This window comes from Peromyscus californicus, unplaced genomic scaffold (assembly GCF_007827085.1).
Source record: "Peromyscus californicus insignis strain IS unplaced genomic scaffold, ASM782708v3 Scaffold_21__1_contigs__length_65335640, whole genome shotgun sequence".
Lineage (NCBI taxonomy): Eukaryota > Metazoa > Chordata > Mammalia > Rodentia > Cricetidae > Peromyscus > Peromyscus californicus.
Window position 1 is genome coordinate 11,765,661 of NW_026294514.1, and position 18,769 is coordinate 11,784,429.

General features: G+C 43.7%; 1 protein-coding gene across 3 annotated transcripts; it reads right to left on the minus strand.

Moving 5' to 3' along the window:
- Positions 1-3,058: 3,058 nt before the first annotated feature.
- On the minus strand, positions 3,059-17,535 carry Kctd18 (potassium channel tetramerization domain containing 18). 3 transcript variants are annotated; one of them, XM_052749501.1, is made up of 7 exons: positions 17,407-17,535; positions 14,594-14,820; positions 13,819-14,030; positions 11,131-11,324; positions 9,778-9,872; positions 6,618-6,720; positions 3,059-4,612 (listed from the first exon to the last, which is right to left on the minus strand). In XM_052749501.1, exons 2-7 carry the CDS (start codon positions 14,748-14,750, stop codon positions 4,120-4,122), a joined length of 1,254 nt encoding a protein of 417 aa, XP_052605461.1. In that variant the 5' UTR covers positions 14,751-14,820; positions 17,407-17,535; the 3' UTR covers positions 3,059-4,119. The 3 variants fall into 3 exon arrangements, with proteins under 3 accessions (XP_052605461.1, XP_052605462.1, XP_052605463.1); XM_052749502.1 differs by lacking the exon at positions 17,407-17,535 and having other exon boundaries at positions 14,594-15,959; XM_052749503.1 differs by lacking the exons at positions 14,594-14,820; positions 17,407-17,535 and having other exon boundaries at positions 13,841-13,954.
- Between the last annotated feature and the right edge of the window lie 1,234 nt (positions 17,536-18,769).

The window sequence follows — 18,769 nt, forward strand, 5'->3', positions numbered from 1 at the left end:
TAACTCTAAGCTTTCTAGCAATGCTTTGGGAAAACAAAAAACAAAAAACAAAAAGAAAAACTTCACTTTCAGCTGAAAAAAACAGTTTTGGGGGGCAGTACCACCATTTTGATCTGAAAAACTATGTTTCCCATAGTGCCTTTCTCAATATTGTCTGCTATTATGAACGACCTTACAGACTGAGTTTCCCATAATGCCTTTCGAGTATGCCACTTCTGTCTCCCTTTACACGACTAAAGCCAAGTTTCTGCTTTTAGCACAAGAGGTTTTTGAGGCAAGCTTTTTGCTTTTTTAACCATGGGAGATCAGGAGATTTTTGTTCTCTCTGAGCTGGCATTGATAAGTGCTTTTCCTTCATCTGATACTGTTCCTGAAGTGGCTAATGCCTGTCTGCATGCACTTCAGACAGGCATTTTGGTGCTAGAAGCAAAATTCCCTCATGGCTTGCTCGTCTGCCTTACCGGGTTAGTGAAAAAAATAAATAAATAAAAGTACTTAAAATAAAGCTTTTCCACAGCCCTTTCTGAGAGACTCTTTCCCAGATAGATCTTTGTCTTATCCCCTCTCATTCCTTCTCCCCGGATGCAGAGCTTCAGATACCTCAGCCATAGCTCTGTTCCTCTGCTCACTGCTTGTGGAGATAGGGGCTTCTCTTCCCGAATCTGCCTCAGTTTTTGCCGTGCTACCATTGCAGCTACTGCTTGGAACTTAGACCCTGCTTTTTTATGCTAGCAGCTTTCCCCAGGTCCTGCACCTTTCAGGGAGGAATCTGTCCCTTCTCTGTTTTCTGCTTCCACTCTCTTACCAACCCCTTGCCTCAGGGAACTCTGGCTGCTATTTTTTCTAATACTAATTTAAAAGAGACAGGGCTGCCAGAGTGGATTTGCCTTGTTCCAAGAGGTCTTTTTGTTTTTTCTTAGAGCAAACCACAAGTGATTTTTCCCATAGATTTCCAGGTGAATCTAATTTTGCTCTTACAGAAAGAGAAAATCTGAGAAGCAAAGATCTGAAAAGCTTTTTAGTTTTTTTAAGAGAAAAATTAAGTTTTTCCCAAGAAAGCTTTCAGTTTTTGAGAGAGAACAACCACCAAGTTTCCCCAAAACTTCTGTTCTCTAAACTTTGGATTCAATGGCCAAGAGGAAACTAATTCTGATGGTATGGTGTTTCCATACAGTTTTATTTCATCTGCATCTGCTTCAGGGAAAATTCTTTCCCCTGAGGCTTGGGACCAAAAGGTTCCCACAGGAACCGTTTTCTCCCCATTTATTTTTCCTCCTTGATAGATTTTTTCCCCCTCTGATTTTTCCCAGTTTGCGTTCATAGCCCTGTAGCTAGAAAATTAAGGACATAGTTCCTCTGTCTTGTTGCTTATCTTATAAATTTTTTTTCTTACCCTATATTCCTGCATTCTACTTTATATTCTTTTTCTTCTTATCCTAAGTTTTCTCTACACTATATTACTACCCTACCTTACGTTTTTCTCTTAATTTTTATAGATATTTAAGAGAGAGAAAAAGAAAGAAACCTAGATAGAAAGAAATATACATGGCAGCCTCACTAGGGCATCTTCCAGCCCCTTTCACTCCTGAAAGTTGATTGCTCCTGCCTTAATTTCCAATCATCGGGCATGCCCTAACTTCCTGCGGCGTCCTCTAACCCCCCTCCTTCCATCAAGTCCCTGGGCCCTGTTTCTGGAGCCATTTGAGGGAGACCTGCTTCCACTTTTTCTCTCAGGGTACTCTTGAGGAGGGAGAAGTGAGAAATATTTAGATAGAAATATAGAGGTAGAGAGACAGAAACACGGAACAGCCTCGGGAGGGCCTGGATCAAATCCCACCAGCCCCTTCTGTCTCTTCTAAAGGGCTTTTAAAGGAGTACAAGGGGTTGAACAAAAGGCCTCCCGAGCACATCCAAGTGCAGAACATTCCAAACACCTGGTAACCATGAACGTGTTCAAGCCATCCCTTAATGCAGCCCTGCTGTGTAAAGCAAGCTCAGATCTCACTAGGAAACTTCTGTGGACCCCAACATTCTGGTCAAAAGCATTTTATCTGAGATACCTTTCAGACTTTCTAAGGACAGACTGCAGATATAAGCATCCAGACCACCTGCTAGTCTCCTGAATTAAGGTAAATATCCATAAGGAGACAACTGCCAAGGCCAGGAGGATGTTAGGTAGAAACCTTTGCTTCTTGTGCAAATTAATCTTAACCCTCCTTCCTCTCACAGCCCAAAATAGTATCTCTAGACTTCCCCTTTAACAATTAACTCAGAACAAAAGGGCTTTCACATACCAGGTGCATCAAGATGCAGGCTTCCTAGCTACCAAGCCGACTTGCCCCGCCCAAGCAGAAAGCGGCGGAGTCAGAGAATTTTGGATTGTATATGTATTTAAACTGGACTGGAGAGAGAGGAGGGGGATGAAGATGGAAGGAACTTAGATAGAACAAGGAGAGGATGGGAGAGGAAGGGACAGAGATGAGCTAAGAATGAGAACAGAATTGAAGCTGTGTAGAAAGATTTTGACTTAGAAGAATAAAGTGAATGGACTAAAGAGTTTCATGTACGTAGATTTATTCGAGAACCCTTCCAATTAATTAATTGGCCACTGGTAGCATCTCTTCTGGAACTCTGGGAAAAGACTCTAGAGGGGCTGGACCCCAATAGTCTTTGATACAAAACATGCATTTTATGTGCATTAGTACATTTTTTTCTTATATATAAATTAGCACTTCAAAATATCCTAGATCAAATAATAAGTGTAATATCCAAATTGGTAGTCCCAAGAACTCACTCACTTTTAATTTTTCAAGTTGCCCGAGTTCTCTAAAATAGCTTGTATATCCCAGGATGTCATTATGGATCTTCAGTTAAAAGCCTTCTTACTCAGCTAAACCACCTTCTTAGAAAGGCACCAGTATATTTATTCAAAGTTGGTTTTATTATTTCATGGATTAGCAAGACAAAGTAATTCTGGAAACAGGAATAGAAACCCTATATAAATTAGTAAGCTCTCAACTATTGCAGAATACCAAGTTTAAATAAGTCACAGAAAATGTCACCTTTTTGTGGAAACGTTTTATTTATTTAAAAGAAAACATCATGAGTATACCTGCCTCACTTTTTCAAAGCAATACAAGTACATGCCCAGGATCTGAGTAAGGAGCACACTACCCAATGAACCATCTTTAAAACACTGAGGCACAGTGCTCATGAAAAGCAGAAATGTACAATCCAATTACCAAACATAATATATAAGAGTAAGCACATCCAATTCAATGGTCATGAAAAAATAGAGGATTAATCAAAATATTTTGTTTAAAAATATGAAATTCAAGTTATATGGAAAGTGTATGCATAAAACATAGTGTATAATCAGAAGGACTCTTCAATGGTCACTTCTAAGAACAAATTAACTTGAGTTAAAAAGTTAAACTTATTTAACTTCTCTTTTTCAAAGCACTTCAACACTTCACTATTCAAATTAAAATTTGAACCATTCCCAAGTCCATTCTACAGCTCTCACCACATGTACCCCTTGTGGTGTCTGAAGACACATCTGCTAATGGATCTAGGTGAAGAGCCAACCCAGGAAAGAAGATGGCCGGTCAAGTGTGTCCAAGGCTGTCTTTAACTATATTCTTTCCCTTGTCCCGTCATCTGTTGTCTTTGGAGAATAAGCAACTGTGAGCAGCTTGAGGACACATTCCCTCGGAGACTCTCCTGGCCACTATACAGTGCGGCCAGCACTGGTCCCTCTCTCCATCTACAGGAACTCATCTGCCAGGCCTCACTCCTACCCTTGGACTACAGGAGCAACATTACAGAAGTGGCCAATATCACTGCAAAAAAGGGGAACGTCTCTAGTGATTAACCATTTAAATAAAGCTTAAAATTAAAAACTAGAAACCAACCTGCACACAACCTTAGGAAAACACTAAGTAGTATGGCAAGCACCGAGTCTCCTCCTCCACTCCCACATCATGGAATTAATTTACTTTTCCTGTAATAATCCTCAACATCCACATGAGTTTTCCCTTCTGCCGACAAGAACAGAGCTCACTTGTTGAAATCAGCACACTGGAAGCTGCAGGACAGACAGGCAGTTTCCAGTCCACTTTATCCATCAGGCTGGTCTTCCCTGGACTCAGTCCGCATACCCGAAGCCATGGAAGCCTCTGGAGAAGGCTGCTGGGGGAAGCCAGCCTGGCTCCCTGCTGAGGGGGTGGGCAGGGAAGGCCCCACACACAGTGGAGTCCTCCTCAGCTTGATCACTCGGTGGGGCGGAGACTTCTTCTCAGAGAGGAGCACCTTGGCTGGCGGTGGCTGTGTGGCTTGGTTCTCAGCACTGTGGGCATGAGGGGAAGTGGGAGCATGCCCAGATGTCCCCGTAGCCACAGAGCACTGGGCTGCCTTTCCATAGCTGCCTCTTTGAGACCGGTTTGCTGTGGCCTGAGAGGAGATCTGGGCAGCACTGATAGGTGACACTCTCACAGAAGCAGAGTTCTTGACTTTAATTTGGGTGCTTGTGGAAGGACCCAAAAACCTGACCGGCTTAGGACCAGTCTTACAGTTCACACCTTCATCCTCTTCCCTGAGGGTCAGCAGCCGCCTGCAAACACAGAAGCATCCTGTTTCAGCACTTTCTCTTTGTCTCCAAAGTTCACACTCAGGCTTAACAAAAAGGCAGTAAGTACGGACAGCATTATAGACAGAAACCCACCTCGTCTCTCATCCCCACCAAGGTCAACTGTGAAGTGACATTTGCTAGAGACAGTTTCAACGGCTTCACAATCTGTATCTTCAAATCACACACAATTCAACCAGTGAGAGTCTGGAGTGCTGATTAAGAACTGGACTACATATCACCTGTTCCCAAGAGTTCTGCTGTGATCCACACAAGAATCAAGAATACTCAGTGCTTTTTTTTCCCCCAAGAACTGCAGAATTTACAAGCTCACTAACAAGAAAAGGGGCTTCACAGCCACATAAATGCTAGTCTCCGAGTTGAGCTTTAAGATCCCTGCCGACAGAGGAAGGACTGGAGGGCCTCAGCTGTGGGCACCCGTGCCAACTGCTACAGCTGTATTTGCCAGTCACCCTGTCCTGACATTTGAGGTCTTGCTAGAACAGTCAAGTCCATTCTAAAGGTAAGTATTTTGAATATGAACAGTACTGAACAAATTACTCAAAGTCCTGAACTGAGTCGACCATTCATTATAAACGGAAAACACTGCCAAACTTGACCTTAAAACGGTAACAATCTTGCCTGTTCTGCCCTGGTTTTCCACTGGATACCTGACCTAAGACACTTCTGAACACATGGGGAGCAGGAGCCGAGTGCACTTCCTCTCCACAGTATTCCAGGGGTAGGGTGGGGGCAGCTAGAAGCAACTGCAGCACTGTGAACACTTGTCCTTGGAAACAGAGTCCTAGCCTAGTTTTATGAACATTTCCATACACAGCAAAGAATGCTAACATAATGTACTCAACTTTAAAGTACTACTGAACATACTTACACATCACTTTCATTATTCTGTCTATACATCCAAAATGATGCTTCCTAAAATCCCAGAGAAAAGATCATTGACAAAGAGGGAGGTCACCATCAGCCATCCCTGTCTGCCTTGTTTCCTGTCTATGTAACTAGACTCTGTACCAAGGTCTCTCCACCTTGGAGAGTGCAAGTGCAAGTGTCAGTGCAAGGATTCTTTGCTTGGGGGAAGCGGCCAGTAGGATATGTGCAGTATCCCTGGCCTCTATCCACAAGACATCAGTAGCATCCACCTTCCCACAGAGCACACCCAAAAAACTCCAAACATCGTTAAATATTTCAGGGAGGGAAGAGTACATCAAAAATCCTTCCCAGTTGAGAACGACTGCTCTAGGCTCAGCATTTGCTGCTGGTTGAATTACAGAATGATAATGCAATTAGTGTCCTTTAAAAAAATAGAATGTTGCAAAGAGATGGTTACTAAAAACCGCATCAAATTCTCTTCATTTCTTTGGACAATCCAGAGGGCAAAAGTCGGAAAGCAAGTTTGAAATTCCAGTTCTGAATCAAATTCAGAACAAGTGATCAGGAATCACGACCACCTAATGCTATGGATAAAACGGAGACATTAAAACAGAAATGCAATTTTATATGCACTTCAGACACAGCTGAAGACACAGCCATGGAGTGAGGTTAACGCTAATAAAATATTACCAAAGAAAAACGCTATTTGTGGAAACAAAAGAAAAGGGAAAAAAAGAAAAGAATTCAGAAGCCATAGGAAATGTCAAGAACTAAGCCTATGCGGACTTTTGACTACTGCCAAGAAAGCCTGGGATTTCACTTCTGTGGTGGGAAATGCCTACCACAGCATTTCCAGTGTCTACCACCTTCCTATAGCCATTTCTCCTAACAAGAGCATACTTCACATCCACAACCAGACCTTTTCAACATTTTGGTAACTTTTTAATTTATTGAGATCATTATTTCGATGATAATGTAGAATATTCAGGTAGGTGATTAATAAGCTTAGTAAAGTCAAGAGTTATTATTCATTTCCCCTTCATGATGACCACAAAAATATCAACCACAGATTTGAAAACAAAATAGAATCACACATGACCTCTTTCGGATGGGGGCCATATGACGCAGGCTTCCGTGTAAAGGCCGCTCTTCCAGAGTCCAACACTCTATGAGCTCATGGGGCACACGCCAGTAGCTTACACCTTGAAGATAAAAAGATAATTAAGAGAGCCCTGGGGAAACACTGTGTCATCTAAGACTGCCCAGAAGCTGTCTGTAGCTTGTTCCTCTCGGGTGATGGATGGAGGTGTGCACAACACTAACAGGAAGTTCTTACCGGTGGCTCCCGGGCAGTAGAGTGGTACAGCTCATGAGCTGGGTCCAAGAAGAGCTGGCTGCAAACCAGGACTCTATGGTTGCTCAAGTGACTGCGTGTATGCTGGTTAAGGCACAGGCTCTGACCCGGTGTCTAAATCCCACTTTGTCACTCACTAATGTGGCCTTGGGAAAGTTATGTTCTCATGCGAAGTTTCCTTTCCTCGGTGAAATGCTAATTATCACAGTACATACCCCGCATGGCTGCTGGATCATTAAATAAGTTAATAAACATGAAATGCTTAGAACAGGTTAAGCACTCCGAAAATCTCCGGGGCTTTACAAACAGTTGCAGTGTTGGTTAAAGGTGCAAAGGACGTATACAATGCTGGTTCCACTGCATTGTCTGCTGCATTGGGCTACTGTGACCACCAACTGCATCTATTTGTGAAAGACCTTGCAAGCCACTGTCACCAGACACGGCTCAGTAGTTAACAGCACTTGCTGCTCGTGAAGGGGACTGTAGCAAGGTCACAACACCCATTTCAAGTGGCTCACAAATGCCTGGAACTCCAGCTCAGGTGGAATCTGACAACCCTTTTTGGTCTCTACAGATACATGCACACATGTGGGAACACACACAAATAAAACATAAAACAAACCTTTAAACAAGAATAATCTCAGCTAATAAATTAAGCCAAGAATTTAGCTGAGTTCATTCTATTTTTTTAAATTTGATTCAAAGTTTAAAAATGTATTCTTATGGGCCTCAAAGGTATTATACTAAGTAAAAGAAGTCAGATGTAAAAGGACACATATTTTATGATCCCATTTATATGAAACGTCCAGGACAGGTAAATCCACTTTGACAGAAAGCAGACCAGGGTTGGAAGGGGCTGCAAGAGAGTGTGGAGCATTGGGGTTCCCTCTGAGATGACGAAATGTTTTGGAACTAGGACAGCTGGTGGTTGTGGAACAGGTCACATGCAGCAAATGCCACCGGTACATATACATTCTAAACCAGTTCTTTCCACATCATGTGACTTTACTCAAAAACACATAAAAATTATACACACAAAAAATAGCTAAAGAATAATCTTCAATACAAAATTGCTTTATTTTTTACATTAATAACTCAAGTCCTCAGAACGAGATCAGTGTCTTTTTCAAGCATTAAAGTTCTGGTAAACATGACTACCTTAGTAAACTGGGCATATAAAATTTTATATAAACAGATCTATCTAATACTCAAGAACTCATGGACCCTCATTAAGGCCAACACTAGAACTACTTGACTACTATTCCCAAAACTATATTTTCTGCTACAAAAGTATTCCTAAACGTGGTCCATTAAGTTAGCCTGGCTTTTCAAGTCAAATTTATGATAAAATTTACATAAAATAAAATTCATTTTTTAAGGGACACAGTTCAATGAATTTCATCTGTCACGCTACAAGTTTCCTCATACCACTTCTGAGTCGGTGCTTTCCCTTCTAGTGCTAGTTTTGACTTCTCTAGAATGTCACAGAAACGGGTCACAGAACAGTCACACTTGTGCCTGGTGTCTTCAATGTGCTCTATCAAGATTTGTCCCCACTGATTATATAAACATGGTGCACGTGTGTATCACTGCTGAGTAGTATTCTCTTGTGGGATGTGTCCCTACAACTAGTTTAAGCAACTTATTTTAACGCTGGTGTTCTGAGATAGCTTACTGCTACACAGTCCAGTAGGCTAGCCTCGAGCTAGCAATCCTCCTGCCTTTGTCTCCCAGTGCTGGGACTACAGGCTGGAGTTACCATCCTCAACTATAACCTTTTCTTTCCTACCTATAAATGATTCACATTCATTGAACATAACCTGGAAAATCTAGAAAAGTAGATATATGAAAATCAAGGGCTGGGGACACAGCTCAGTTGGGAGAGAGCTTACCTTATGAACATGAAGCCCTTAGGTTAGATCCCCAGAACCAACCCCCACACAGAAAATCAAAATCACTCCAATCCAAAACCCAGAATGATAATTCAGGATGCATCAGTTCATTTTCAACTCAATACTTTTAGTTGTTTGTTTTCAAACAGAGTCTAGCTATCTAAACCAGATTGCTCTAAAACTCACTATATAGCCCAGGCTAGCCTTGAACTCAGTGAGCCTCCTTCCTCAGCCTCCTTAGTGCTGAGCACACAGGAGTGAGCCACATGTCCAATCAATTCCAGTCTTTGTTCATTTGTTCTCCTTTTTTATCAACATTTATTTTATTTTGTGCAGACATGGACATGGCAGGGTCTACCCTTGGGGTCAGAGGGCAAGTCACAGGAGTCGGTTCTGTCCTTCCACCGTGTGGCTTCCAGGAGTAAAACTGGGGTCATCCGGCTTGGTGAAATGCAGCTTTACCTGCTGAGCCACGTCACCAGCCTCCTCTGCTTACATCTTGCGCTCAGGTTAGAAGCACACTTCTTAGAGTGCTGCCAGCTATTCTGCAGGTCTAAATAAACTCCTATTGCATTAAGTACGCACAAGGAGAACCATACGACATCACTGAGTTATAAACAGACAACAGTATCTAGTAACTCATGCATGGGTGGAAGACTTGAAAACAAACTGCCTTGATGTCACCTTACGATGACAGACAGCTGACACACTAAAAGTGTACTCCTAGAAAGAGAGGGTGGAGGAAGGGGGGAGGACGAAACAAGGGCTGTGGAGAAAGAAAGAGACGCCACATTTACTCTTACTTTATGTTTGGGGGATTGACGCATGGTAAGGCAAGGCTATAATCCCAGCACTTGAGGGGCAGAGCAGGCTAGCCCCAAGTCCCAGGCTAGCTGCACTAGGCTATAAGGTACACTCCAGGCCAGCCTGAGCTACAGCAGAAGACCTTGTCTCAGAAAAAAAAAGAGAGAGAAGTACACCTGTGTCCATGAAACGAAAGAATTGTACTGTACCTTTTCCTTCCCAGGCATCAAAGGCATCCATCATTTTCTTCAACTCAGCTACGGAGTAATAGCTCCAAATGTACTGAACATTATTTCCCGCCTCTCTAGAAACATTGCAAAAATGTAATAAAAATCTACTATTTATGTATAAATGTGTCTATTTATATCCAGTTAACATATGCTCAATAAATACTTGATAATCAAGTTAAAAAATATCTAAGCACCAAGTTGTTCCTCTATGACCCTAAGCTTAGGTGTGCACTCATAAATCACATCATAGTCTAATATAAATATGATCTCCTTTTCATGGTAGTATTTGTCAATTCCACATTATGAAAATATATTAATATATTTTTTAAATTTTATATATATATAGTGGTGCACGCCTTTACTCCCAGCACTCCAGGAGGCAGAGGCAGGCAGATCTCTGTGTTCCAGGCCACTCTGTTTGAAAACAAACAAACAAAAAGCCAAAAAAACAAAACCAACTAACTCTAATTACAAAAGATCCAACTTGGATGCCATTTTCCTTGCATCACGCCAGGTGCTTAGATGTCGTTTGCAGAAACATTGTTGCCTGGAAAGATCCAGAAGCAACAGCACTTCTGTCTTCTGAAAGCAAGCTTTATATGGCTATGGATCAGTGACTAGTATGTGACCCACTTCACTCTCATAGAACGTACAGAAGATAGAAAATATGTTAAGTGACTTTATCGGTACAAATAATATTACAGGCCTGTAATAAGACAACAACTTGTAAGAATTTAACATGTGCCGGGCAGTAATGGCGCACGCCTTTAATCCCAGCACTTGGGAGGCAGAGGCAGGCTGATCTCTATGAGTTCAAGGCCAGCCTGGGCTACCAAGTGAGTTCCAGGAAAGGCACAAAGCTACACAGGGAAACCCTGTCTCGAAAAACCAAAAAAAAAAAAAAAAAAAAAAAGAATTTAACATGTCCAAGTCATAGAAGCCTAACCCTGAAAGGGACAGACACAAGGCACAGTCTGGCCCTGGGTCACTCTGTGGGCCTGGTGACTCTAGGCTAGCGCTTTGCCCACACTGTGCTTAGAGGAGATATTAGGCTTACGGCTTTTCTTCCTCTTCACTCTATAAAGGCCTATCTATCATGGGACTTGAGGCTCATGGCACTGAGAACCACTGTTCTCGATCCGGCAAAAGGCCGGGACCAATGTCTCCGTGCAAGGGTTTAATGCTCACCCGCACCAGAAGCGCCACCCCACAGCTTTGAGGGCTCTGTGCACCGAGCCAGGCCCACAGCCTCTTGTCTCGCACAGCAGTTCACACAGTAACAATTCTTAAAGACTTGGTTTTGTTCTTTTTCACATCTGTAGCTGAACATACCTTTTGAAAATGCTTTTACTGTGAATTCTCCCTCCCAGCTGCTTATCAATGGCATCTGTCCCATCAGTTTTTGTAGCATAGACACCAATAATTCTGCTCTCACAGCTCGCACCAGATGTGTTAAGGTAGTGGAGAACCCAAACTGTTGGTTTATTGCAGACTAAGCCGTATGAATCACAGAAGTCTGTTAAAGCCTAAAGCAAATACATACATACATATATATATATATAAACTTAGATTTAATTATGGAACAAAAGATAAATGTGCTATATTACTTTCATGTAAAGCTAAATTTTGAGTTGGTCATAAAGAGAAATAAAAAGATCATAAATTTTAACTTAGTCTATAAACATAAATCATAAATGAATTAATTAGGGGAGGTTTTTTTTTCTTTGTAACAACAACAAAAATCTCAGTAACTTTCATTTAGAGAGAATACTTTCCAGACAGAATTTCTCTCTGAGCTCTTCTTTGGTTTGCCATCACCACTTCTAATTTCACAATCTTCATATAACAACTGAAAGTGAGATCTTCGCTTTCCTCACTGGACTGTTTTCTCAAACGTCTCACTTGACCTCCGTTTTTCTTCCTATTAGCTGGCCCCACCGCTGGTCCTAATTTTCAACTCCAAATTCCAACTTCGGGTTAATCAAATGAACTCGTTCTTCTACACTGGAAGGCCGCTATGGCGAGGCCCAGCAGTGTCTGAACTCATCTGGCATTTACACACTCAAGTCATTCATTCATAGTAAGCACCCACTCTCTCCTGAGTACTCTTAGGTCCTGGAGTGAAGAAGAGGGATAGTCCAAATACTAGGAGTTCATAGCGAACGCAGAGCCAGACACAACTGAGCTATCAGCACACCGAGAACTAAGTCCAGCTGTGACAGCACCAGGAACACAGAACACGGGGCTCCTCCCAGGACTGCGGCAGAGGCCTTCCCTGTGAGAAACGGCACTGCTGTCCTAAACACATTCAGGATATTCATCTTCGTCTGCTGTGTCTACTGATAGATCCTTAGTGTCTGGGAGAGCAGGGGACATGAAGATGAGGCCTACCGCTTACCTACTCAGTAAGGAAGCTAGGGTCCTCACGTGGCTTGCACTTTCATTTAATACTGCTAAATAACTCCTCTGGTGATCTTATGTGTGCACCTATAAGAATTCCAAATTATGGCCGGGCGGTGGTGGCGCACGCCTTTAATCCCAGCACTCGGGAGGCAGAGCCAGGCGGATCTCTGTGAGTTCGAGGCCAGCCTGGGCTACCAAGTGAGTTCCAGGAAAGGCACAAAGCTACACAGAGAAACCCTGTCTCGAAAAACCAAAAAAAAAAAAAAAAAAAAAAAAAAAAAAAGAATTCCAAATTACATATAAACTCTTCTAGGGCAAGAGCTGGACTCCTTTACAATGCCATACGTGCCACAACATTTGAAATAAATGGGTTTTGGCTGTTGGAATAAATGCAGGCACACTTTATCCTTTTTTAATACAAATCAGGAGCCAAAGACTATAGAGCGGGGGACTCTAAGATGAATGCTAACCCTCTCTAATCTTCAGGCAAGGCTTTTTTAGCCCTATTCTGCAGGTTGGTAAGTTGCATTATCAAGACTCTCACTTGGCAATTAAATGTATGAAACATCAATAGCAGAATCCATACACCCCCAAAAAAAAATTCCTAAAGGGGATTTTGTGCTGCACTCCTAATAACCGACCATCCATCAGTTTGCTTCCTGAACTGACACCAAAACCTACAGCTCAAATCAGCTCCTATCAATTTTCAGGATCAACAACTGACAACAGAAATAATGTTCTTATATAAGTGCTAAGTAGCAACAAATACAACCCCCATTAACAGGACATAGATAATAAAGCTTCTCAAGTCATGTGAAGATCTTTAAAATGCAATATAAAATAAAAATGTCCTTTTATAAAGATTTGCTGATCTGAAAGTGAACTCAGCATGCCTTAAGACAAACTGCTACACTCACTAAGTCAGGTAAGCGTTTATTTTTAGCAGAACAATTCTTTCAAAAACAAGTTTATCTTAGTAAATGAAATAATACTATCATACCCTCATTAATGATAGTATTTCTATAGTTTAAAAAGAACTTCAGAAACCAAGTGTAGTGGTATGCACCTTTAATCCCAGCACTCAGGAAGCAGAGGCAGATGGATCTGTTATGAGTTCAAGGCCAGCCTGATCGACAAAGCCAGTTCCAAGTCAGCCAGGACTACATAGTGAGACCCTGTCCCAAAATAACAACTTCAGAAGAATAGTTCTATTAAAAAGAATCAAAAGTGTTACATCTTCAGTGAGGTACATAAACTTTTTTTTTTGGTTTTTTTTCGAGACAGGGTTTCTCTGTGTAGCTTTGTGCCTGTCCTGGAACTCACTTGGTAGACCAGGCTGGCCTTGAACTCACAGAGATCCACCTGGCTCTGCCTCCCGAGTGCTGGGATTAAAGGCGTGCGTCACCACCGCCCGGCGAGGTACATAAACTTAATAAAGCTTTTTTCCTAGAATTAATTTTGGCCTTTAAACATGAGTAGGAGTAATTAAGAAACATGTTAAAAAATGATTACAAACTGCCTCATGCTCGATATATGTGACATCACAAACTATGCAAAATAACATACTGCTTTGTGCATAATAAATATGTATTTTAAAACTTGAGAAAATGCCAAGACCTTTTTAAGTTCTATATTTGACCTTAAAGAATATGTCTCCATTTCATTGGCCAAGTGGTCAGACAAGCTGTACGGATAAGGGATGCCAAAATAATCGGCCTCTTCCTGCAAGGCGGCTCGAGTCTTCTCATCCGGGGGGATCTGAACTTCTCCGTGGAGATAATCCAAGATGTATTTAAATAAATGTCCATCGCGGTCAATAATACACGCCCCTGGAAAACAGTTCCAAGACAATGGTGCAGGTCGTCAGTTTGGGTTCTCTGCTCCTGACCGGCCCACAATCTGAACTCACGATTTTCCGACCATGCACATCAGCTCACACAAACGAACATGGCTGGACCCAGCCTGGCGTGGGACACTGACTCTACAATGGCTGTTCTGCAGCTGTGAGGATAGCTGCTTCTCCGGGGAAACACTTTTTCTTCCTTGAAGAACACTGAGAGAAGCTGGCATATAGTCAGCCTCAGTAGCATCGCCCAGAATGTCACATGGAAGTAACAACTTTCCAAACATAGTCATCCCCATAATAAGATCATGGCTGGCCTTTATAACACCTCACTTCTTTGTCAATGTTCAAGAGCGGTACCACTGACTTTAGAAACTGTTATTTAACTTCTCTACGTACTTAGTGACTCTCCATACAGCCCTAATGATCTCAGTGATTAATAGGCTAATACAGGACATTCTAGCACAATTAAGAAAATCAAAAGGAATTGAAAAGAGACCCCCACTTGAATGAATATTCACATTCATGCTCCAGACTTTAGACATTTACCGGATTCATCTGTTTTAAGAGGGAAGCGGCCACTAAACATGGACGCCAGCATGGAGTCCTTAAAGCGGCACAGAGACTCCCGGCGGGCAGTGTAGATGCAGCCGCCCACGTTCAGCCGAAGAATATCTAGCAGCTCCTCTGCTTTGTGGCCTGCCATCACCCCCCTGGACTCCTAAAGTTTTGCCTGAAGCTTTCAGAAACGTTGAAACAATCGCAATCCCAGACTTCTGTGAAAACAAAGGATAAATATCACTGACCTTACTGAAAAAAAGAAAAAAATGGACAAGATAAATACATTTTAATATTGTTTAAATAGGTTCTATTTCCTGTGATATGAAAGATATCTGCAATCTGCTAAGTTGGGAAAATTTGTGTCTGAGGGTTTATAAATATACAGGAATTATAAATCACAGTTGATAACTGTTTAAAGAATAATACAAGGTGGTGCATAGTCAGGCGCATGTAAATAAAGCAAAGGCAAGACATGCTTGTTAACAAGTCTGAAGGAACCATCTAGACTGAAGAGATCAGTGTGTAACACAGGGAGCCACAGGGCTTTATCAATTACAATCTCTGGGTTTTGGGATAAATCGCTTATTTTCATTTTCTTCTTTCCTGATCTATAAAATGGAGGCAGCAATGGTCCAAAGATCTCCAGAGACTTAAGGTAACACATAAAAAGCACATGGCACAGACTAAATATACAGCAAATGACAAATTATACATGATGATACAAAATTTTCCGTAAGGTATACACTGAGAAACTTGAGACAAACTTTGGAGATTAAGGAAACAGAGCAGAAATTACCAATAACTGTAACTCTTAAATCGTGGTTAATTATATAACTAAGTAACATATCATTTATTAACTGGGATCAGAATTTTATTTGTACTAAGGGCTAGAGGGATGAACCATGGTCGAGAGCACATGGCTATTCTTGCAGAAGACCTGGGTTCAATTCCCAGCACCATATGGTTCACAACTGTCTAACTCCAGTTTCAAGTGATCTGGTACGTTCTTCTGGCCTCTGTGGTCACTGAGTGCACATGGTCCACAGACAGATATAGATGCCGGCAAAACACCCACATACACAAAATAAACAAAATGTCCAAAAGTGAATTCTATTTATACAGGTAGCCAGACTGCTCTGCATCTACAGATGATGGCTTGTCAGCCATCCGGCTCTTTCATTTAAAAATGGCCAAAGTCATTTGGGGAAGTTTTTTTCGAAGTTTCTTTATCCATTCTGAAGGTTGTTAACAAATGACTATGGTTCTCTACAAAACCCGAAATGGGCTGAAAGCACATACTCTCGCCACTGAGAACCTCAAGTATCTAAACTTTCAGAGCAAGTCTTAAAATGGCTGCCAAGCCGGGCGGTGGTGGCGCACGCCTTTAATCCCAGCACTCGGGAGGCAGAGCCAGGCGGATCTCTGTGAGTTCGAGGCCAGCCTGGGCTACCAAGTGAGTCCCAGGAAAGGCGCAAAGCTACACAGAGAAACCCTGTCTCGAAAAACAAAAAAAAAACAAAAACAAAAAAAAAAAAGGCTGCCAAACTCAACTATATCCATACCAATTCAGTTTTACTAACTGATCAACTAAAATCCTTCCCCAGAGGCACCAACTTCACCAAATGCCAATAAAATGGGAGGAGACCATTAGAATCTGAGGAAGGCCAACAGACAAAAGCCATTAGGAATCCAGCAAGGTTCAGTCTTCCAAAACCACTTACTGATGTGGCTCTTACTGCCTAAAGGTCCATTCAATCATGAGGCATGGGACAGCGCGGGTTCACTGTCCACAGTTACCTGGTCCCTAGAATTCTATTTTTCATGTTTCTAGATAAGCCTCGTTTCTTGCGAGATCTTTCTATGCAGAGTTAGAATCCTCGCACAAACTCTTACACAGATTTTACCCCATGTGCTTAATCTCCACTTCTTTTTTCCCCATAAGCTCAAGATAAGCAAGGGCAGTGTCATTCTCGACAATTTCCATTTACTGAATGCTTACAGTGTGTGTACCAGACACTGTGAAGAGAACTGGACAGACATTACCTAATTCACAGGAAAACTTTATCAGACAAGAATTACTGTCCCTACTGACAGATGAGAATACTGGGGGGAAAAAAAAACCACTGGTGTGTACGGTGTCCACACAAACTTGCCTGTTCGTAAGCCGTGGAGCCAGTCCTAACCCAGGGCAGCCAGGTGAACCTGAGGGACCAGCTTCAGGTTCTCATGGATGCACCCAACAGACCATCCCCCTTTAACAGTGCCACCTCCGGGGCTCCTGATATATGTAGGCCTTTCACTATCAGCTGCTCTCTGGGGATCGACCGCAGCACGAGGCCGGCCAGCCCCGGGGACGGCACTGCTCAGATGCACCCCCGGAGGCCTCATGTCCGGTGAAGGCAGGGTTCCCTCACGACCACCTGCAACCAAACCGTCGAGGATGTGTGCCGCAAAGGCAGGCAGACTCCCCGGCCACGGCAGGGTCTGATTCAGAAAGTCTGGGGGAGGCGGGGATCGGCGAGCCGACTCCACTTTTTGAGAAACACAGTTCAAGGGGGGGGGGGGGGGGCTCACGCCCCTCCGCCACCAGCCGGACCAAACCCGGGCCGGGCAGCCGAGGATCACCAGGCCCCGCCGGGGTCCTTCCCGGGCCGGCGGACCCGCCTGCACGCCGAGGCGCCCGTGTGTGTCGTCGGAGCGGCCGGGCCTCCCTCGGGACGCCCCTAAGGCTTCGGGGCCCGCCACCCACCCGGCGCCCGGCTCCTCCACACCGGCGGGCGGAGCGGCGACCGCCTACTGACCTGCGGCCGCCCGGCCCTCGGCGCAGCCGCCCGACGCCGCGGGGCCGGACGCGGAAGTAAAGCCGTCGCCCGCTCGGATGCTCGGCGGCGACTGGTGGAGCGGAGCGACCCCGCGGCGCCCCCGTGCGGTCCCGACGCGCAGTGCGCCCGAAAGGGGAGGGAGGGAGGCCCCGCCCCGGGTACGCCCCGCCCCCGGCCGGCGGTGGCCACGCCCCGGGTACGCCCCGCCCCCGGCCGGCGGTGGCCACGCCCCCAAGAACCATCCCCCCCCCCCCCCGCGAGCCTGGGCCCCGCCTCGGTCCTTCCTCTCCCGGAAAAGGATGTGTTTCTTCTAGCCCAGGGGAAAAGCTGCTCCATTCGTAAATATATAACCTGGGTATATCCATTTGCACAGTTTGTGGCTTACAAGGCTTTTTCACACAATGCTCTTTAGTCTGTGACCACTGTAAAAGGTGGGTAGTTGGTTTCTAGAAATATTTTTTTTTATTAGATCTTTGGAGATTTCATCCATCAGAATAAGATGGAAGTTTTATTCTTCTTACAGGAAGGAAAACTGAGGAGAGGGAACAACCATTCCTTCAACATTCTTGCACACCCGGCACAGAGTTAAGTCCCTTGCAGAACTATTTAATTTCTTCCTAATAAACCCCACAAAAAGTCCTTGCACCTTCCAACCGCACCCTACCCTGTGCAAGGAACAAGGTATTTGGAGATGAATGAGACAGTCCTGTTTGCCAGGCTGTCCACCAAGTCCGGACTGAGACCCTCACGTCCCCTTTCTTAGGTCTTAGGAAGGAAGCCAGTGAGAAGTAAGGCTATTGTCCTTCAGCCATGCAGCGGATGGGGAGACAGGGAAGGTTTGGACAAGGTGCTGCGATTCCTCACAGAGGAGGGACCAGACACTGAGGATGGAGCACTGGTCCAGAGTGTCACCAGTTTACACCCTAGTACTTTTCATCACTATGACCAGAACACCTGGCAGAAATAATGGTGTGTGGGGGGGGGCACACTTGGGGATTTTGGCTCAGAGTTTCAAAGGTGTCAGTTCATCATGGCAGGGACCATGTGGCAGGGCAGAACAGTTCACATCATGGGATGGGAAAACGAAGGTTGCCCTGCTGGCTTTCCTTTTACTCTTTTATTCTACCAGGGGTCCCAACCCATGGAATGACGCCACCACATTCAAAGTGAGTCTTTTCCTAACACTCCTCTCTTGATGTGTCCACATAGATGCATGCATAGGTTTGCATCACCAATCATGTCAGAAAAAAAATTCTCAAGTATTTTAAACATAGCTGATCAACTCTGCTAATGCGGCTTGAAAGCAGACATAGACAATGGAAAAATGAATGAGTATTATTGC